The sequence below is a fragment of the Physella acuta genome, unplaced genomic scaffold, assembly GCF_028476545.2.
Source record: "Physella acuta isolate Inbredline_101_S28 unplaced genomic scaffold, ASM2847654v3 ptg001298l, whole genome shotgun sequence".
Taxonomy (NCBI): domain Eukaryota; kingdom Metazoa; phylum Mollusca; class Gastropoda; family Physidae; genus Physella; species Physella acuta.
The window spans coordinates 186,075-209,919 of NW_026732813.1; the positions used below are offsets into that span (position 1 = coordinate 186,075).

Sequence of the window (23,845 nt, forward strand, 5' to 3'; positions counted from 1 at the left end):
GGACATAAATCGTGATATTTTTTACAATGCATTATTCATACAAAATATTCTGGATTACTTCCCTTTAATATCAAATGACCAGTTTTTTAAAAAAAAATTCCTTTTCTCTCACTCTACCATTCAACTGAGAAAGCAAACACCAAAGATGATCCTACCTATAATCTTGAGTACTCTGACGGCTCATGATTAGAGATGAATGATGACTTAGGACAGGGCTGGAACGAAATACGTTTCTGTTTATTTAATATTGAAAAAAAAAAACAAGTTAGTGTTGCAGCAAGTATGAGGGCAGGTGCATCTACAATACAGGAACTTCTGGGTAGTCTTCTCGTTTGTCTATCTGGCATGATTATACACATGTTATTTACATGACATGATAATTTATTGAAAGGCAGGAGACACGGCATGGTACTTTAATTAGAACCTCTTTATCTTACGTATTTAATTAACATGTGTTGTAATATTATCCTTGGTGTATACGATGATTGATGAAGCGCTTACGTGTATTAAAGTGTTAAACGCTATACTTAACTCCAAGGGGACGTCATTGAACTGAATATAAACAGCGTAGTGTAAGCTAAAATTTGGGATTTCTTTGGTACCAGATGTAATTTGTAAAGTACAGCTTTAATGATCTGACCAAAACATTTTTCTAGGGCGATTAATACGGATTTTTTAATGGTGTCGTAGTTATCTAATAACGGATATCTGTATTATTAACTTTTTAGGATATAAATACAGAACACCATCTTTAAATTGAATTCTAGACTACCTAGAAGCAAAATGTTGCATTCAAAATACTATTGCTATCTAATTCTAAATTAACGTTGTAAAAATGACATACTATCCAGAGTGAGGTAGGCTATATATATATACCTCAGTGAGAGGTATATATATATATATATATATATATATATATATACATATACATATATATATATATACACACACACACACCATATATATATACACACACACACACATATATATATATATATATATATATATATATATATATATATATATATATATATATATATATATATATATATATATATATATATATATATATATATATATATATATATATATATAGATAGATAGATAGATAGATATTATCATTCTTTGAGAAGATAAATAGATGTTTTAGATATCTTTTATCACGAGCCACCCAACTTTGCCAGCCTTTAATAGCACGTTTAATGAAGTTTAATATGTAGATGTTGGCAGTAGGCTAGAATGAAAACAGCTTTCACATATCCGCTTCAAAGTGCCGTTGTGGTGTCCCGCTCTGTCATCACAGGCAAGATAAAGCTAAGAGGTAACATTAGATGATAAAACCATCGGCCGTGTGGGCCGTCTGTGATTCAATGGCAGCGTCAGGCTTCATGCCGGAACTCTTTGATTTATGGAGGGGAAGGGGGGGGGTAGCCCTGTTATTACCTTTTGTTGCTACTGTCATGTAATGGGGAGAGTGGTTTGATTGTACAAGTGTGGTTGTGTACACAGTAGTGGGGAGAGTGGTTTGATTGTACAAGTGTGGTTGTGTACACAGTAGTGGGGAGAGTGGTTTGATTGTACAAGTGTGGTTGTGTACACAGTAGTGGGGAGAGTGGTTTGATTGTACAAGTGTGGTTGTGTACACAGTAGTGGGGAGAGTGGTTTGATTATACAAGTGGTTGTGTACACAGTAGTGGGGAGAGTGGTTTGATTGTACAAGTGTGGTTGTGTACACAGTAGTGGGGAGAGTGGTTTGATTATACAAGTGGTTGTGTACACAGTAGTGGGGAGAGTGGTTTGATTGTACAAGTGTGGTTGTGTACACAGTAGTGGGGAGAGTGGTTTGATTGTACAAGTGTGGTTGTGTACACAGTAGTGGGGAGAGTGGTTTGATTGTACAAGTGTGGTTGTGTACACAGTAGTGAGGAGAGTGGTTTGATTGTACAAGTGTGGTTGTGTACACAGTAGTGGGGAGAGTGGTTTGATTGTACAAGTGTGGTTGTGTACACAGTAGTGGGGAGAGTGGTTTGATTATACAAGTGTTTGTGTACACAGTAGTGGGGAGAGTGGTTTGATTGTACAAGTGTGGTTGTGTACACAGTAGTGGGGAGAGTGGTTAGATTGTACAAGTGTGGTTGTGTACACAGTAGTGGGGAGAGTGGTTTGATTGTACAAGGGTGGTTGTGTACACAGTAGTGGGGAGAGTGGTTTGATTGTACAAGTGTGGTTGTGTACACAGTAGTGGGGAGAGTGGTTTGATTGTACAAGTGTGGTTGTGTACACAGTAGTGGGGAGAGTGGTTTGATTGTACAAGTGTGGTTGTGTACACAGTAGTGAGGAGAGTGGTTTGATTGTACAAGTGTGGTTGTGTACACAGTAGTGGGGAGAGTGGTTTGATTGTACAAGTGTGGTTGTGTACACAGTAGTGGGGAGAGTGGTTTGATTATACAAGTGTTTGTCTACACAGTAGTGGGGAGAGTGGTTTGATTGTACAAGTGTGGTTGTGTACACAGTAGTGGGGAGAGTGGTTTGATTGTACAAGTGTGGTTGTGTACACAGTAGTGGGGAGAGTGGTTTGATTGTACAAGTGTGGTTGTGTACACAGTAGTGGGGAGAGTGGTTTGATTGTACAAGTGTGGTTGTGTACACAGTAGTGGGGAGAGTGGTTTGATTATACAAGTGTTTGTGTACACAGTAGTGGGGAGAGTGGTTTGATTGTACAAGTGTGGTTGTGTACACAGTAGTGGGGAGAGTGGTTTGATTGTACAAGTGTGGTTGTGTACACAGTAGTGGGGAGAGTGGTTTGATTGTACAAGTGTGGTTGTGTACACAGTAGTTGGGAGAGTGGTTTGATTGTACAAGTGTGGTTGTGTACACAGTAGTGGGGAGAGTGGTTTGATTGTACAAGTGTGGTTGTGTACACAGTAGTGGGGAGAGTGGTTTGATTGTACAAGTGTGGTTGTGTACACAGTAGTGGGGAGAGTGGTTTGATTATACAAGTGTTTATGTACACAGTAGTGGGGAGAGTGGTTTGATTGTACAAGTGTGGTTGTGTACACAGTAGTGGGGAGAGTGGTTTGATTGTACAAGTGTGGTTGTGTACACAGTAGTGAGGAGAGTGGTTTGATTGTACAAGTGTGGTTGTGTACACAGTAGTTGGGAGAGTGGTTTGATTGTACAAGTGTGGTTGTGTACACAGTAGTGAGGAGAGTGGTTTGATTGTACAAGTGTGGTTGTGTACACAGTAGTGGGGAGAGTGGTTTGATTGTACAAGTGTGGTTGTGTACACAGTAGTGGGGAGAGTGGTTTGATTGTACAAGTGTGGTTGTGTACATAGACAGCTAGTAGTGAGGAGAGTGGTTTGATTGTACAAGTGTGGTTGTGTACACAGTAGTGAGGAGAGTGGTTTGATTGTACAAGTGTGGTTGTGTACACAGTAGTGGGGAGAGTGGTTTGATTGTACAAGTGTGGTTGTGTACATAGACAGCTAGTAGTGAGGAGAGTGGTTTGATTGTACAAGTGTGGTTGTGTACACAGTAGTGAGGAGAGTGGTTTGATTGTACAAGTGTGGTTGTGTACACAGTAGTGGGGAGAGTGGTTTGATTGTACAAGTGTGGTTGTGTACACAGTAGTGAGGAGAGTGGTTTGATTATACAAGTGTTTGTGTACACAGTAGTTGGGAGAGTGGTTTGATTGTACAAGTGTGGTTGTGTACACAGTAGTGGGGAGAGTGGTTTGATTGTACAAGTGTGGTTGTGTACATAGACAGCTAGTAGTGGGGAGAGTGGTTTGATTGTACAAGTGTGGTTGTGTACACAGTAGTGAGGAGAGTGGTTTGATTGTACAAGTGTGGTTGTGTACACAGTAGTTGGGAGAGTGGTTTGATTGTACAAGTGTGGTTGTGTACACAGTAGTTGGGAGAGTGGTTTGATTGTACAAGTGTGGTTGTGTACACAGTAGTGGGGAGAGTGGTTTGATTGTACAAGTGTGGTTGTGTACACAGTAGTGGGGAGAGTGGTTTGATTGTACAAGTGTGGTTGTGTACACAGTAGTGGGGAGAGTGGTTTGATTGTACAAGTGTGGTTGTGTACACAGTAGTGAGGAGAGTGGTTTGATTGTACAAGTGTGGTTGTGTACACAGTAGTGGGGAGAGTGGTTTGATTGTACAAGTGTTTCCATTTCTTTCGTAGGTGTAACTTGTGCATGAAAGGTGACTTAAAACCAAGTTCATTATCAGGCCAAATTTGGAATTTTGGGCCAGAAATTGATGCGCATTCAGTTTAAAGTTGATTTTAGACTAGATCACCTTTTAATACTTTTATTCCTGAAACTTACTCGATAACCAAGTGTACCATGAATATTTAATACTACTAAATTACTATTAACTATTACACCAATGTAATCGCCAAAGAAAACCTTTATACGATGAGTAGTTTATATATTGGATTTGGTGTAAAACGAATTGTTATTACAAATTAATGATGTATATAAATGTGTCTAGCTACATTAATAATAATAGCTAGTCTATTCTAAGAATTAAAAAAAAAATCAAATTAAAAAAAAAAAACATTTTTTGTTTAAAACTTAAGGGTTAAGAATTTCTTTCTTAAGGGCGACTCTATGTGTCAGCAAGGACGTGCACAGAAACTTGAAGAAAATCAAACTAACATTCTCTAAGCCCCGGAGAATACACTAGAGAAGAATAAGCTACACCTCAAATAGCTCGCTGAGGAAACATTACCTTACAGCAACGTTGCCTTGCACTTGTATAAATGTCATTTATGTAAGTGAATAATCTCAAAGGAACCTCTACCAGCATTATTTACAACTTAAGAACATGAAGTGTGAGAAAAAAATATATACACAGACTTAAAAAAACAATTCATGAACTTAATTAAAGACAAAGACATTACCTGTCTTGAATGAAAGACTGGGGTCTGCTATTTGGGCGACTGTTATAGAAGAGAATATCCGAGTCCGTATCACTGCGCCCGTGGTGATACGGACCTTCGTTTTGGTAATAGTTCTGATCCTGATCATAGCTATAATCCCTTTCAAAGCTTCGATTCCTATGGTAGTCCTGATCCTCCCGATCATAATCCTCGTCGCCGTATTGTTCAAATGAGCGTTGGTCAGGGGAATGTTGATCTAGAGACCGCTGGTCGAACGACTGGTCAAAGCTGTCATCGTAGCGGATGGTTTCCCGGCTGTCGTCCCGTAGACGGTACGGATGGTCCGGATGGTTGCGGTACTGGTGTGCGGAGGTGTTGTGCTGGTGTTGAACGGGGTAGTTGATGTCGCTGGTGTAGTCGCTGTCTTCAGACATACCAGCTGGGGGATATGTTGAGAAGAAAGTTCATCTACAATTATACACACATACCCACAGACAGTCGGGTGTTGTATTATGCTATGTTGAGAAGAAAGTTCATCTAAAATTATACACACATACCCCAGACAGTTCGAATGTTCAACATTTATTACATGTATTGTAATATGTTATGTTGAGAAGAAAGTTCATCTACAATTATACACACATACCCTCAGACAGTCGGGTATACAACATTCATTACATATATTGTATTATGTTATGTTGAGAAGAAAGTTCATCTACAATTATACACACAATTATACACACATACCCTCAGAAGGTCGGGTATACAACATTCATTACATGTATTGTATTATGTTATGTTGAGAAGAAAGTTCATCTACAATTATACACATACCCCCAGACAGTTCGAATGTTCAACATTTATTACATGTATTGTATAGTGAGTTTAAACATGACATGCTAAACGATCTAAAGAGATGCTCTGCTTTATGTCCCCACGTAGCTTCCACACAAGAAGCTAACTCGAGTCAGGAAAATTGAATGCGTCAAGGCAACATACTGACCACACACATTTTTCACATGCCTCGAAACATAAACTCTACTTCATATACACTTATACATGATGGAATAATAATGGAAAGAGCTGTTTAAAAACGCTAAAAAGTTGAAGTAGTATCTCTTGAGTGTAAATAAGCTTCAGAACGAGTGGGGGATTACAAACATAATACTTGTCAAACTATTTTAGTATAGACGTGTGTGTAGTGGCACCATTTTTCATTTGTCTTAATTTTTTTCGTGTGACAGAAAGCTAGTCCAAAAACAAAATCACTTACATTGTGCATAGGAAGGTGGACGCGGCGTATCTTGAGCTGCAAGCATCTGCAAAAGACAGACATATAATATATGCACTCACGTATTAAGTTTAATTTTTATCTGTTTATAGCTACATCATGTGAAATATCGTATACAGTAAAAACTCAATATTAATGTGACTAAGACGTATGCACTGATCTTAGAATGTCTTTAGTACTGTCCCCCTCTTGTTCCCCTTACCCCTTTAAGTATTGTATACAATCTTCTGAGAGCACATTACTTGGATCTATGAGGCTGTAAATTTAATTCTCTTCAAATATAGACATGCACCAAAGATAAAGTCAAAGACGTGGTGGTCCAGACTAAGTCCACACCAACCATCACTTTGATGGACTACGTGTCAAGTCCAGAGAAGTTCTTAATCTCTTGTAAAAATAAATATTAAAAAACAACATCCCGGAAGTAGTGGGTTTCTCTTTTCCTTTTTACTTTCTCGTATATACGAAGTATAGAGAAAGTCTTGTAATCGTGCAAAAAAAAAAAAATCGAGATTTTTACAAATCTCGACGTTTTACACCTCACTGATACGGAAAAACATAATTTTGCAATCTTGTCCGTATGTCTGTGTGTCTGCGTGTCTGTCTGTCCGTGTGTAAACACGATAACTTGAGTACCGTTACAGCTAGGTTGATGAAATTTCATATATAAGTATTTTATCAAAATCGTAGATCCGTATCAACTTTTGAGCGATTTCCGATAACCGGAAGTGGTACTTTTCCTACTTTGAATTTTTCAAAAGCCTATAACTTGAGTACTATTTCAGATTGATAAATGAAATTTCACATGTAAGTAAAAGATCTAATTCTCTACCTTCTGTTAAATTTTGAGTAATTTCCGTTGACTGGAAGTAGTAATTTACGCTGCTTCCGATTTCTCAAAAAACTAATGTAAATTTTAAGTACTAATAATATTGCGCACTATTATGCGCTTTTTTATTTGGCGTTCACTTGGTGTGCAATTAATTTGTCTACGAGATTTTATTCTATTTTTAAAACTTTAAGTATTTAAAATGGATTAAAAATCATGTCTATAGCCCGAGTTCCCATCCCCTGTTATTTTATATAAGAATATTCGAGAAAGTTTAGGGGAGATCACTCCCGGTTTATTTTTCCTTGTGTGGCAAAGACTTCAATGAGAATTTGTGTAACCTTTGTGTTGAAGAGGATTATAACTAAGCATAGTGTTTGGGGATTCCCGATAAAATGTACACCACCATTAAGATAGGCTTTACAAAGCGACTGTAATGTCAAGAATCACGTAGTACACATGACAGGGAGATAAAAATAGCAAACTCGGCATGTTTAATAGTTGGCATTCAGACAGGATTGGTAGTAACGTTTTCTTGCAATAAGTATTGGAATGGAATATTTTACATGTTTATTTTCACACAAGTTGTCATGACCTACTGACGCCACTAGATATATATATATATATATATATATATATATATATATATATATATATATATATATATATATATATATATATATATATATCAGATACAGGAAATATATTCAGATATTGACGCAGCTAGATTGATATATCTGAGGAAGTATATTCAGATATTGACGCCACTAGATTGATCTATCTGAGGAAATATATTCAGATATTGACGCCACTAGATTGATCTATCTGAGGAAATATATTCAGATATTGACGCCACTAGACTGATCTATCTGAAAAAATATATTCAGATATTGACGCCACTAGATTTATCTATCTGAGGAATATATTCAGATATTGACGCCACTAGATTGATCTATCAGATACGAGGAAATATATTCAGATATTGACGCCACTAGATTTATCTATCTGAGGAAATATATTCAGATATTGACGCCACTAGATTGATCTATCAGATACGAGGAAATATATTCAGATATTGACGCCACTAGATTGATCTATCAGATACGAGGAAATATACTCAGATATTGACGCCACTAGATAAATCTATCTGGAGGAAATATATTCAGATATTGACGCCACTAGATTGATATAACTGAGTAAATATATTCAGATATTGACGCCACTAGATTGATCTATCTGAGGAAATATATTCAGATATTGACGCCACTTGATTGATCTATCTGAGTAAATATATTCAGATAATGACGCCACTAGATTTATCTATCAGATACGAGGAAATATATTCAGATATTGACGCCACTAGATTGATCTATCTGAGTAAATATATTCAGATATTGACGCCACTAGATTGATCTATCTGAGGAAATAGATTCAGATATTGACGCCACTAGACTGATCTATCTGAAAAAATATATTCAGATATTGACGCCACTAGATTTATCTATCAGATACGAGGAAATATATTCAGATATTGACGCCACTAGATTGATCTATCTGAGGAAATAGATTCAGATATTGACGCCACTAGACTGATCTATCTGAGTAAATATATTCAGATAATGACGCCACTAGATTTATCTATCAGATACGAGGAAATATATTCAGATATTGACGCCACTAGATTGATCTATCTGAGGAAATATATTCAGATATTGACGCCACTAGATTTGATCTATCAGATACGAGGAAATATATTCAGATATTGACGCCACTAAATTGATCTATCTGAGGAAATATATTCAGATATTGACGCCACTACATTGATCTATCTGAGTAAATATATTCAGATATTGACGCCACTGGGCTAGCCATCTGACTCTGGTGTGCCGGCAGACGACAGCTGATTGGTATCACGCACATTAACACTGCACGCGACTACCAGCCCCTCAGAGACCAGACCGAAGAATTCGACATTTTTGTTTTTTACTTTCTCGTATATACGAAGTATAGAGAAAGTCTTGTAATCGTGCAAAAAAAAAATCGAGATTTTTGCCAATCTCGACGTTTTGCATCTCACTGATACGGAAAAACATAATTTTGCAATCTTGTCCGTATGTCTGTGTGTCTGTGTGTGTGTGTGTGTGTGTGTGTGTGTGTGTCCGTGTGTAAACACGATAACTTGAGTACCGTTACAGCTAGGTTGATGAAATTTCATATATAAGTATTTAATCAAAATCGTAGATCCGTATCAACTTTTGAGCGATTTCCGATAACCGGAAGTGGTACTTTTCCTACTTTGAATTTTTCAAAAGCCTATAACTTGAGTACTATTTCAGATAGATAAATGAAATTTCATACGTAAGTAAAAGATCTAATTCTCTACCTTCTATTAAATTTTGAGTCATTTCCGTTGACTGGAAGTAGTACTTTACGCTACTTCCGATTTCTCAAAAAACTAATGTAAATTTTAAAAGTAATAATAATATTGCGCACTATTATGCGCTTTTTTATTTCGCGTTCACTTGGTGTGCAATTAATTTGTCTACGAGATTTTATTCTATTTTTAAAACTTTAAGTATTTAAAATGGATTAAAAATCATGTCTATAGCCCGAGTTCCCATCCCCTGTTATTTTATATAAGAATATTCGAGAAAGTTTAGGGGAGATCACTCCCGGTTTATTTAAAAGGCGAGCACAAAATGCTCCCCTTTCACGTCACCTCAGTCCCACGCCGACCTTCGAGTAAGACATTTCGATGATCAAGTAGGTGTTAAGCTACAGAAGATTCAGGCAGAAATTCGATTTGCTGAAAGTAGTTCGGTTGAACTCGATTTCACCAGAGAGTTGTAAAAAGCAGTCAAAGGAGAGCAGAACTAAAACCATGATAGAAGGAACATACACTACATAAGGTGTACAACTTTTGGGGAGAATAGCTCAACACAAGCACGATTATATTACTGATACAAGCAGATTGAACTTTAAAATAGTTTTAGACGCTAGCATAGAGAAGCTTAAAACATAATGCAGTGTAACATAATAAATGTTCTTTCCTAAAGGCTATTCAGAATCATTTTAACAGTACTCTTCTAAAAACTATTCATAACAATTAAACAATACTTTATAAAGATTATTTATCACCATTAAAGAGTGATTCCAAAAGGTTATTTATCACCATTATAGAGTGCTTCCAAAAGGCTATTCGTAACCATTAAACAGTACTTTCTAAAGGCTATTTATAACCATTAAACATTACTTTCTAAAGGCTATTTATAACCATTAAACATTACTTTCTAAAGGCTATTTATAACCATTAAACAATAATTTGTAAAGGCTTCTCATAAGTATTAAATTGTACTTTCTAAAGGCTATTCATAACCATTACAGTACTTTCTGAAGGCTATTCTTAAGCACAAAACAGTACCTTCTAACCGCTATTTACAACTATTAAACGGGACTTTCTAAAGGCTATTCCTAAGTATTAAACAGTACTTCCTGCTATACTATACATAATAAATCAGACAACGAACACTGAAGACTAAATACTTAATGTTCACCCAGGTAACAACGAGGCGCTAATCACATGATCCTAGAACATGGTCACCCAGAGAGCTTACAAGTCAACACTATGAGAGCGGCCCAAATCTGACCAACGACCCTACGAGGCAACTCTAATCTCTGACTGGCTAGCCACAACTGCCGCCTTTTCACTTATTAATCACCCCCGATAATTAATGCAGAACTGAGGATCAACTACAGGACACGTAGCCAATCAATGAGGTGAGATCCATCATAGATGAGGTATCTCACAGACGAGGTAATACTCGCAGGATCAAATCTGAATTTCCCCGGGTGTAATGATAAGAGCAGAGAGAGAAAAAAAAAACTGAAATGAAAATAGAGAAACACGTTTAAGATGAGGAGGGGAGGGGTATGAAATTAATTAAAAACAAACAGCAATGTCCAACACGTTCAGGCGCTATTTTCTAGAGAAATTATTTCCTCTCCTGACTGTAAAGAGGGGGGAAATCGATCAATATTTTCAATCGTTTAAAATTAAAAAGTGTAGTTGAATATCCCCGATCCATATAATATTCTATTGACAAACTTCTTTCCTAGGGTGATTTTTTTTTCTTCTCCCGGCAACCCTTGTATTAAATATTTAATGTCCACAAGTATGTTCCTAGTCTGAAACATATACCACTTTATTCAACGTCATTTGTTTGCGTACTCCTGTTAAAGGGATGTAATCTAAGTGCTGAAAATACAGCTCGGGTTATCCTTTTTTCTCATATATGTTGTCACCAATGAAATTCAATCAGTACATTGAAAAAAAAAACGCTTGTTCTCTGTGTAACAGTTTGTTGTATCGATAATGACTTCAAAGTCAATTAAGTTGAATTAATTATATACAGTTAATGAAAGTATTTTTTTCAAGCAACTGTGTTCGAAGAAATAACAGTATTTACAGAATGGTAGTAGCCTAAAAAGTAACGATAACATATTTGTTTTAAACAGAAATTGTAACATTGGCATATCACCACTACATCAATACATCATACTCTATGTCATATATGTGAGAGTGAGAAAGATATGGGATGGGGGAAGCGAGAGAGACAGTGAGTGAGACAGAGAGTGAGAGAGAAAGTGAGTGAGAGACAGAGAGAAAGAGAGCGAGAGGAAGAAAAAAAAATTATAAAATTACACTGAATATAAAATATTGCAATTTCTTTTTCGAATGGCTGCTCTTTAAAACATCTTGAAAAATACATTTCCCGGGTTTTAAACGTAACTCCGTGATAGACAGAGAGGCAAATGAAAAAAAATCTAGCACGAATGAATAAAAAAAGCCCATATATAATATAATTAAGTATAAAATAAAGCAGCAAGGAGGAAGAAAAATCTCTCTGGCCATGTCAGGTTTTTATGTCAGATTTCAATATGTCACCCTGTCCAACACGTTTTTATTAAACGCGAGGCTTTTATAAGCCGCACTAAAGAAGGTAAATATTTCTGCTGCTAATCAATACACGGAGGGAAATGTGCTCGTGTTTTACGTTGTTGACTAGTGCTGGTAGATCTTGCTCAGTTTAGATTAGTAGGTCTTGCTTAGTTGGGTTATCTAAATGGTCGAGGGGGAATCTTGCTTAGATCGTTATCTAAATGGTCGATGGTGGACCTTGCTTCGTGCGGTTATCTAAATGGTCGATGGTGAATCTTGCTTCGTGCGGTTATCTAAATGGTCGATGGTGGACCTTGCTAAGTTCGATGCTGTTCTTTTATTCTCAAGAGTCTAGACACCAGCACTGTGTAGCATAAGCCCCAATGTTAACCATGTGTGGCGCCAGATCTAGCCGTTCAAGACAGCACCTATTCTCCAGATTGCAGAAGACAATTTGCTAAGTTACAGATACATTTGAAATCTTTTGTATCCCGTAAACGAGTAGCAAAAAAATCCTCCTAATGCACCCCCGGGCTTGTTACTGTTGTTCACAAAACACAGTAAGATTCGGTATGAAGACGTGACATTATAAGATTACATCTTCGGGCATTTTTTGCATACGTAGCCAGGAACTCCACTCTATATGGCCTGAACACTATGGGTACAAACCGGCACTTATTTGATTAAATAAGGCTCTTTTCAACGGTATAAATACAAAAATACAACTACGACGACATTAGATTGCATATCCAACATCGGTTTTGGTATGGTTTCAAAAAAAATAAAATTTCTAAAATTTCACAGAACTGTCTGTGCAGCTCGATAACTATGATAGTAGCGTACCGCAATGGATGAAAAAACAAAGTTTATTGCATGCTATACCAGACGGGACTAGGCCTGTACTCCGTTGGAAAAAGATGGAGCCACAATGCAGGTGGAAAGTCTTAACCCAACTGGGCTGACGTGTAATTCATTCTTTTAAAAAAAAATCTTTTTTAAAAATAACCAAACTTAGCATAATTAATATTTTAAATCGTAAAACAATGACGCTTTTATGCCCAGATCAAAAGAAACGAATAGTGCCATGTATCGCCCATTTAATTCCAATACTTTTAAAGCAGTTTATTTCTGGATTGGATATGAATCTATAATAAAAAAAAATAACTTCAAAACGAAGGAAATTGACTGTCTGGACGCTGGTTAACGACAAAACAGAAACGAAAAGGCAAAAAAAAAAAAGGCGTGGGACAAGAACCAATCTTCAAAGTCTTCTAGATAAAAGCATTTATACCAAGAGCAGAAGCTGTGTCTCGCGTGAGGCTACATTCTGTATTTGCATTTCATTATGCACATTCAATGTCTCTGGGCCAAATATCTCAACGCCTTTACCTCAGAGGGAAAAAACTATCCCCAGCATAGCGGTAGCGATGAAACCAAACAAGAATAAAATGACATTGTACGTATACCAATGGCTGATCGCTTCTTTTATCGACATAAAAAGTAATTTATGTCCGTTCATTTCATACGGGATACATTGGGGGAAAGGCTGTTGGGAGGAGGAAAGAAAAGGGAAGATTGATCCAGAAAGGAAGAGTTATAACGAGATGGAGCATGAAGAAAAAGGGGGAGGGTCAAAGGAAGATTGATCCAGAAAGGAAGTGTTATAACGAGATGGAGCATGAAGAAAAAGGGGGAGGGTTAAAGGAAGATTGATCCAGAAAGGAAGAGTTGTAAACAGTTGGAGCATGAAGAAAAAGGGGGAGGGTTAAAGGAAGATTGATCCAGAAAGGAAGTGTTATAACAAGATGGAGCATGAAGAAAAAGGGGGAGGGTTGAAGGAAGATTGATCCAGAAAGGAAGTGTTATAACAAGATGGAGCATGAAGAAAAAGGGGGAGGGTTAAAGGAAGATTGATCCAGAAAGGAAGAGTTGTAAACAGTTGGATGGGGATGGAAAGATTGGGATTTTTTTTTTCGAGGCAGGATAGGACTTGACAGAAAGACATACGTTAAGAATTGTGGGCGGAATTTATAAAAGTAAGATTTTGGCGCGAAAAGCATTTGGGGCGAAGGCATCAGGGAAAAATATTGAAAATGGAAGGTTAGGTATAAGCAATATTTCTAAGACAGATCAATTATTGACGAACCGTCTGGTGGATCAGAAACTGACAAAAAGCAAACATTGGGTATTAGAGAACTAGGGTCTAAACACTAAAGTTCAAGATTTAATGTTTATGTTGCTTTTCGCATTTGACGAGAGAATCGCTGATAAGTAGAAAAACCAGATCCCATGGGGACGTATCAAGACGAGACATGACGTATGTACGAAGGAGCAGGGGCGAGGACGGCAGAGTGGCAATAAGTATTGATTGGTAGGGTTTTTATCACCAGGGGTAATGATTGCCTTTATATCACAAGGGCTCTGAAAAGAGGCCACACGGGGTAAATTAATTTCAAGCTGGATCAGTTAACTTACATCATACACGATGTTAAGGGTAGGTTTTAATATACAGATGAATGTGCCATCAAAACATATTTCAAATACGATACCAATGTGTCTTACATAGGTATTTAGTTTGTATTGTAAGCTGTCGCTTTTTTTTAAAAATTAATCGGTTATCTTTTCACAATACGCAATGAGAGCTGAATTAAAAATTGCACGATCATTCTCCTTTATCTTAGACGTTAACGATCAGACATTGTTGAACTAAAAGTGTCATTACGCATCTATTCATCGAAAATGCCTTCGTTTGCAAACAAAAATTTTATTGAAAATATCGATCGTTGTTTGTTACTGAACAAAAGTATTTTAATATGTGCGGCTAGTTAAAAATATGTCATCTTTAAAGCGTATGAAGGACCGATTACAATATGCTGTAATTCTAAATACATTTTAGTTTATTTTATATCATACTTTCACACACTTTCATAGTTCAAATCAGTAGACCGTCCCTGAGTTCACCCAACTTTGAAGGGTACCTAACTCACGTTAGGGAAAGTAAAGGCGGCTGGGCATAGTGCTGACCACACTATCTCTTCATATGCCGAGGTCACAGAAACAAGTGAACTCTACTTAACTTGCCCTATAGACCGTCAGGTTTGAAAAGGGAACTTTTTTTTTCCATACATTATTACTACTTATAATCGCATACATCTACATGTGTATAAGTGTGTGTGCTTAATACAGTATATTGTTAAAAAAATCCACAAACTTGTATTAACAATGGTAGAGACTAGGAGACCTTAGGGACCGAGTAATGGTCCTATACCAACCAACGTAAAGACATAAGGGTTTAACTACGTGATAAATAACGACACTGACAGCTGTATATGTCGCTGTTTGAACTACGCCACGCAAAACGTCAATCTCCCATCCTTTGTACACGCTAGTCCAATGATGAGATTGTTCCGCCCTTGAGACAGACGTAAGCGGCAAATCAAACAGCTACATCGGCACATGACAGTTCTCGTACACAAGACACGGGTTCTCAAACTCAGAGGCGAGCAGACCACGTTACAAGTTAAGGAAAATCGAGGGCCAAGTTTTGGTATTCAACATTCCTTCGTACAACAGTTAATCATTTCGCTGATGATTGTCGGAAAATTGGAATAACTTCACAGATGATTATCGGAAAAACGTATGCATTTCAGAATTCACTGTCGGAAACCTTATGCAGTTTACATATGATTGTCGGAAAACCTAATCATTTCACAGATATTTATCGGGAAACTTAATCATTCTGCAGTGGATTGTCTGAAACGTAATCATTTTGCAATTATTGTCGGAAACGTAATCATTTTGCAATGATTGTCGGAAATGTAATCATTTTGCAATGATTGTAGGAAATTTAATAATTTTGCAATGATTGTCGGAAAATATAATCATTTCACAGATGGTTGTCGGACACTTTAGAAGAATTGCAACTACCCCCCCCCCCCCCGCGTTTGTTTTCTAGTGTACATGCAAGACGTAGCACTGTAGAAACGTCCCATCCACACTCCTTTTTCCTTATATGGTATTTTTAAAAAAACAGAAAACAAAGTTTAGCTTGAAATAGTGGAAACTATACAATACTTGACCCAACAAAAAGAAATATAAAAATAAATAACGATCTTATCGCTATGCAAACACTTATGGAAATTATAAGATTCTAATAAAATACATTTTTTTTTTAAAAAGGGGGGGGGGGAGAGGGCGGTAGGGGATATAATCAGGTCCCCTGATAGGAGGAAATAATTTCTTTACAATTGTTTACGGTGTAGCTACAGTATGCCTACTTGTCTTCATTCTACAATCAGTAATGATAAGTTAAAACCCTACACTAACATCCAGAAGTATCATTTAAAACCTCATTTCTAATTTATTTTGTAACAAGAGTTGGCCATGAGGAAATTTTAAGCAAGCGCATATAGTAAAGTACCTGAAATCACATCCCTCCCCCCCTCCCTCCCCCCCCCTGCCCTTCCATCGCTTTAATCAACCTTCACAACTAACATTAATAATTTCCCCGAACCAACAAAAATATTTCACAACTAACATTAATTCCCCATCTGAAAAACGAACTACAAACATTAATTATTTCCCAACCCCCCCAAAAAAAAACTACAACTCAAATTAATGATTTCACCCACCTAAAAACGCACAACTAAAATTACAGATTACCCCACTTAAAAACTCACAACTAAAATCAATGATTTCCTCCTCTCTAAAACCTACAAGCAATGACTTCCCCACGTAAAAAAACTCCTCACGTTACAATCACATAAACTATTTAATTATACCCAAGGCTTCACCCCGTCGCCTCGGGCCCTGCTTTTGAGCATTAATTAAAACCGACCGTATTGACAATTTTTTTTATGCCAGCGTGGATTTAATTGCAAAGGAAACTAAAATACCGGAGTTATTAAATTCCCAGCAGCCTGGAAGACACGCTAAAAATGATACTACGATAGACACAGTCACGAAAAACGAATCGATGGTAATTGCAAAGTTCTTCAACTTGAAAACACAATGTAGGTAGCATCGCAGCATCATTGATTAGAACAGTGTTCTACACTTACTTGCCACTCAAGTCAGGCTGATCAAAATATGTTTACCCTTTCCAACTGGCCTTTCTTTAAAAGCAATGTTTAATTTAAATTTTAAAGCTACCATCGGCTTTTTGTACAATAAAGATTTTTTACCCAACTTTTAAAAATAAAATACACCTCGGTGATACATTTTAAGGAACGACTTTACCTTAAATATCACAGTAACTGCTAATTTAACCATAGCAAATATTCATATATTTAAAAAAAAAACCCACTGAATTCTTAAATACTCTAAGTAAATTTTGCCAACTTAATCAATAAAAGCTATCTAAACATTTGTGTGGCGGATCTAAAAAGATAAACGCTGTTGCTATAAAATAGTCAATGAAGTTTTGGTACTCAACAATTTGCCAAAATGTAAAGTTCACATTCTGGGCTAGTGATAACATCCCCCCCCCTCCCCCCGTGGAAAGTTCAGTACTCAAAAATGTAAAGTTCACATTCTGGGCTAGTGATAACATTCCCCCTCCCCCCACGGAAAGTTCAGTACTCAAAAATGTAAAGTTCACATTCTGCACTAGTGTTGACGCCCATGGATAGAACTTTCAGCACTTGACAAATACCAAAATATAAAGTTCACATTCTGGACTAATAATGACGCACCGTGGATAGAAGTTTCGGTACTCAACAACGTGCCAAAATCTAAAGCCCACATTTTGATGTCCATTCACGTTTTACCCAAACACGCTGTTAAAAATAAAGTACTAGACGGTCTGTCTGCCAGCACCCAAAGTGGTTTATAAAAAAAAAAACTAGTAGCGATTCTGTGAGCCTGGGAGAGGCTGAAAGCTTAAAAATATTGACGGACAGTTTTGATAAACGTGACCATGTAAAGGTTTTTATAAACTCAGCCGGTCCAAATCCGAGACAGAAGAAGTCATTCCTTTGAGGAGGTGATAAAATAGTTTGTCTAAATACCGATAAAAATGTGTTTGGAAGGTACAAGGTACACCAGCAAAAAGGAAAATTTAAACAGATGAGAGCAAAAACAGGTGGTACTTGTTTAGCAATATCACAAACAATATGAATACAAAGAGCTTAGATTAGTTTCTAAATATGTTAACAACCAAAGATAAAGTTGAGGTGTGGCAATAATAGTTTTAGAAGAGAAATGTATTTTTGATTTAAGCAAGGCATCAATAAAGACATGTTTTTGTTAACTAAAAGAAAAGAGAAACAACTTACATCCTGGTTCATCATAGAATTGATGACCGACAATTTGTCTTGCAGCTCGGCCGCTTCTGATTCTGGTAGATCTGTGGATAGAACAATGTCAACATGTTTAATAGAACAGTTACGGTACAGTTTAAAACCCAACATCTGTTAAAATACAGTTGGTAGATCTGTGGATAAAACAATGTCAACATGTTTATTAGAACAGTTACGGTACAGTTTAAAACCCAACATCTGTTAAAATACAGTTGGTAGATCTGTGGATAGAACAATGTCAACATGTTTATTAGAACAGTTACGGTACAGTTTAAAACCCAACATTTGTTAAAATACAGTTGGTAGATCTGTGGACAGAACAATGTGAACATGTTTATTAGAACAGTTACGGTACAGTTTAAAACCCAACATCTGTTAAAATACAGTTGGTAGATCTGTGGACAGAACAATGTGAACATGTTCAGGGTATCAGTTAAAACCCAACTTACACAGCTAATGCTGTTAAAATAGAGCTAATTATCACAAGAAATTGTCAGGTTAGTTATCAAACATTGTCGCCGCTAGAGACAGTTTCTATACATCTGTTGATTCATTTCGAGAGTCCAACCAGAAGATGTAATTACAGAAACAACGATCCAGTTTGAGGGAAAGATATGATATTTCAGTAGGGAAACAGGAGCTTGAGCTAAATATACGAAGGTAATTAGAAACAGTGAGTGCAAGAGTGGGAGAGAGAGACCATGAGAGAGAGGGAGAGAGAGAGAGAGAGAGAGAGAGAGGATATTAGAGATTAAAAATAATGAAAAGAGGCAGAAATTAATGTTAAAATGTGATTTAATTATAAAAACATTGAAATTATAAAAACATTGAAATTATAAAAAACGTTTTTATTCACCACTAATGAGCCTGGCCAAAAATTTTAATAAGAAAAAAAAAACCAGAAAGAAATTAAAGAAATTTGATGTAATTAATTTTTTCCCCTCTGGAGATGGCTTCCTTTGACACGACAGAACAATAGTGAAGGATATTAAAATTAACATGGATAAACAGGAAGAAAAACAACTCAAGTCACTGCAAAAACAAGATTTCATTTTTTTTTTGTGGAGACAGAATCTCATCTTAAGGACAGTATCAACAAAAAGATTCGTCAATCTTGTGTTGCATTCGATTTTTGCTATCTGTTTAAAGATCTACATAGAGTTATATGTACATGTTTTATTTTTAACTTACTGATACGAATAGAAAGTTACTATTTAGCAACGTTATTTCTTAAATATGTCTCATGATAAATGCAGAGTCTTTTAAAAAATTGTTGTGTGCTGACGAAGACTTTGGGTCGAAACTTGCATTGTACCTGTTTACTGTCTTGAATTTGTGAGGAAACTAACACTACTTGTTTTATAACTATTTACATAAACCACACTGCATCTACTATTTTTATCTATATATTTTTAAACATACCCAGTTAACTAATACAGCTGTTCTTAAAATAAAACATTGAAAACTCTGAATCCACTCGCTATCCCATTCTCTACTCAAAACTGTGCAGAGATTTGAGACAAACACAATTTTTCATGGTGAAGTAAACAAAATCCCATCTATATATAGAATGAGACTGACGTTTAAAAATGTCCTGCTAACGATCCCCTCTTATATTTCATGTTTACCGATATAGACGTGATGGCCGTCTAGCTGACATCTGATGAGTTTGGTGCACACGAATGAAATATACCGAAGTGAAGATTGTATTTATCGTGGTTTTTAAAAAGTGACAACACAAGCGAATGAGTTTGAATAAATGTGATTTAGGATATTGGGGAACGGCTAGTGTGTGCAAGGACAAGTAGAATGTAGTAGTTGAGTAGAATGTTTAAAAGTAATTGATGAGCTTCAAAGAAATTGCTAACATGTATCCCGGAGAGTAACAAAAAAAGAAAAAAAAACATAAATGAAGAGCAATATATAAAGATATAGGCCTACTTTGTGTTTGAAATTTACTGTAAAATGTAACAAATAAAGTCTAATCAGAATGTTAAAAATTAGAATATTTTAATAATGACATTGAACCCAGAACACAAACTAAGCTTACTTAGATTTAATGTTTTTTGGGCCATAGTGTCGACCTAAAGATGAACAAAACAAGACACGTAGATTACTTTTGTTTGTCCCACACCACTCTCAAGCTTACTTAACACTATGCTAGTTGTCTCAATATGTCAAGGATTAGACACCATCCATCCTATCCCATCCATCCATTGTGTCTCAACACCCCATGTAGACCTGCATGACCACCATGTTCTATTCGGTCTTTGCTGTCTCATGTTTTCCACATATGGACACCAATCTTGTCCATAAAGTCATCTCAGCTTAGGCTTGCCCTTTAACCTTTGGTGTTTATGTATTTCCTTCACCCCTCTGTTGTTTGACTTTCTTTCTATATGTCCCAACAATCTCTTTCTTCCTTATTTTACCACTATTTCAGGGTCTTTGTACAAGTCATAGATCTCTTGGTAAGTTCCAATTCTTCATTCATTCTCATCATGAAGATTTTCCTTACTCGGGTTCAATATATTTACTGTTATTTATGTAAATGTCCAATTTTCACGACAATACACTAGACTTACAATATACGACAATACGAAGACATTTTAGTCATATTCACATCGGGCTAGTTCGTATCGAACCCTTCAACACCAGTATGTGTCTGTTTTATGAAAAAAAAATATTCAGACTCCATCCCTCGTCTACCGGGAGATTTGTAGAAATCTTGCGTTGACGTCATCAATTACAGCTCCCCGTGTCTTCGGGCCACGTTTATCCAGACGACATCACAAGAACCTCCCCCCACCCCTAGAGTGTCCCCACACACACACAAATTGTGGAGAGTGTAATCACCGCCATGTTTTATGACGTCAACGTCCCTATTTATCCAATCGCCGAACGACTGAGATATGATCTCGCATTCCATTGCGCTATGTTCCCAATCACGAGGCAATGATGGCTTTCATACGGCGGATGGGCTCAGTCTTTTGTTATAAGAAAAAAAAAATCAAATTTTGATGAAAGTGATCCTTTAATAAGCACACGATTGCGACATCTTATCCAGCTTTTGACATGAGATTAAGGGTTAATCATTAGATTAAAGGTCATTAGACCGGAAAAATAGCAATGAGACAAATACAGTTATTATGGGTCTGGCGAATGGCAATATTACTGATGTTGGGAGCAAATTAAAGTGTGCAGTGAATGGTAGGGTAGATATTTAGTCATGACAAAATATAATCTTTCTACTTTTTTCCCTGGTCATTTATGTCTAGCTTAACTGGCAAACATTTTTGTTTTTATTTTAAGTGAAATTGAAGTGATTCAATTTATGTAAAATAAACACACAATGAATTTATAAAATGTTATTTTATAGAGAGAAAAGTTTACAAAAAAATTAAAAACCTACTGTTTAAAAGCGACAAAATCAACACTTAATAAAGACGAGAGTCCTCTACTCACCATAAGGCAACTCAAACCGAGCGTCTATGAGAATTCTGTGTTCTGTCTGTATCCGGGTCCCCACAACCTCACCATTGTTAATAACCAGCTCACAATCCAACGTCAGCCATTTTCCCTTGCCCTCCTGAGGAAAAAAAGTTCTTCTTCTAAAATAAAAGTTCATACAAGTAAATATTAACAGCTCGATAACACAAATGAAAACAAAGAGTAGAGAGTGTGAGGGAGGAAGAAATAGTTTTACCTTGTTGGAGTGCTGGACCTTGGTGAGAGGTAGCCAGTGAAGACCCAACAGCTCAACAACACAAATCAAAATAAAGAGTAGAGTGTGTGTGTGTGTGGGGGGGGGGGGGGGGTGAGAGAAATAGTTTTTACCTTGATGGAGTGCTGGACCTTGGTGAGAGGTAGCCAAAGTCCCAACAGCTCGACAACACAAATCAAAACAAAGAAAGAGTATGAAGTGTATGTATGTAAGGGGGGGGGGGGAAGAACTGGTTTTACCTTGTTGGAGTGCTGGATCTTGGTGAGAGGTAGCTAGTGAAGACCCAACAGCTCAACAACACAAATCAAAACAAAGAAAGAGTATGAAGTGTATGTATGTAAGGGGGGGGGGGAGAACTGGTTTTACCTTGTTGGAGTGCTGGATCTTGGTGAGAGGTAGCTAGTGAAGACCCAACAGCTCAACAACACAAATCAAAACAAAGAAAGAGTATGAAGTGTATGTATGTAAGGGGGGGGGGGGTGGTGAGAGAAATAGTTTTACCTTGTTGGAGTGCTGGACCTTGGTGAGAGGTAGCCAGTGAAGCCCCAACAGCTTGTCCCACAACATACCCTTGTTCCATACTTCGATAATCAGACCCGTGTCCAGTCGCATCGTTTCGCTGGGGATTCAAGTAAAACCAAATTCAACTATACATTTCATGTTAGGACGGTACGACTGGGATATGGATATTTCTGAAGATATTCAACAATATTATTCTACTACATGCAAGAAACCAAAATATTTTCTAAAAATAAACCTCACTCCAAAATAACTTCATGCGCTTAATTTTTACTGTTCTGTATAACTAGCGAGATTTCCATTATCTAATACATACATACATATGCAAGAGATATATACAAATAAGAAAACTAGCACTTGTTAAAGGCTGCTACAGCAAGTCGCTAAACAGTCATACATAGTCAATATATTCTGCCCAGTAAGCAGTATAACTAGCGCTCATGATATACAAGTAAAATTGAGTGACGGTTGTGTTACTCAATTTCAAAAGAAGAATTACATTGAAGCAGTGTTTAACCTTTTGTTACAAAGGCAACTACTTAGAAGTGTAAATAGCACAAGGACGGAACCTTTAAAAACGGTAAAAGAGAAATGATCTGAGAGGAGAAATCGATATCTGAACACGCCTGTGTTTGAGCGTTGACACTAATGAGAAACACGGTCACGTGATGAAACTAGAGACCCGATCTTCCACTGACAATTGTCATAGTTTGCTTGAGAAACACGTTAACGTGATGAAACTAGAGACCCGATCTTTCACTGACAATTGTCATAGTTTGCTTGAGAAACACGTTAACGTGATGAAACAAGAGAGCTGATCTTCCACTGACAATTGTCATAGTTTTCTTGAGAAACACGATAACGTGATGAAACAAGAGAGCTGATCTTCCACTGACAATTGTCATAGTTTGCTTGAGAAACACGATAACGTGATGAAACAAGAGAGCTGATCTTTCACTGACAATTGTCATAGTTTACTTGAGAAACGCGATAACGTGATGAAACAAGAGACCTGATCTTCCACTGAAAATTGTCATAGTTTGCCTGAGAAACGCGATAACGTGATGAAACAAGAGAGCTGATCTTCCACTGACAATTGTCATAGTTTGCTTGAGATAGTTTGCTTGAGAAACACGTTAACGTGATGAAACAAGGGACCTGATCTTCCACTGACGATTCCCGTGTTAATGTCGTCGAATCACCGATTTTGGCTTGCTAAAACTGCAAGCTCAGCGTTTAACCTCCAATTAGAAGTGGACAAAAGTACATAACAAAGAAACAAAAGGAATGTAATTGTTTGTAGATCTAGGTTAAATGATAAAAATACCTTATCAACACTAGACTATCAAAAC

The 23,845-nt window shown here is 36.8% G+C and overlaps 1 protein-coding gene across 1 annotated transcript in view; it reads right to left on the reverse strand.

Moving 5' to 3' along the window:
- Nucleotides 1-23,845, reverse strand: part of LOC131958194 (protein unc-13 homolog B) — a 169,614-nt gene that overhangs the window by 61,473 nt on the left and 84,296 nt on the right. Inside the window, exons 5-10 of the mRNA XM_059323073.1 lie at nucleotides 22,476-22,593; nucleotides 21,716-21,839; nucleotides 18,227-18,297; nucleotides 6,166-6,211; nucleotides 4,914-5,331; nucleotides 156-233 (exon numbers count right to left, since the gene is read on the reverse strand). Of these exons, the coding sequence (XP_059179056.1) occupies nucleotides 156-233; nucleotides 4,914-5,331; nucleotides 6,166-6,211; nucleotides 18,227-18,297; nucleotides 21,716-21,839; nucleotides 22,476-22,593 (855 nt within the window). The remainder of the gene's footprint in view (nucleotides 1-155; nucleotides 234-4,913; nucleotides 5,332-6,165; nucleotides 6,212-18,226; nucleotides 18,298-21,715; nucleotides 21,840-22,475; nucleotides 22,594-23,845) is intronic.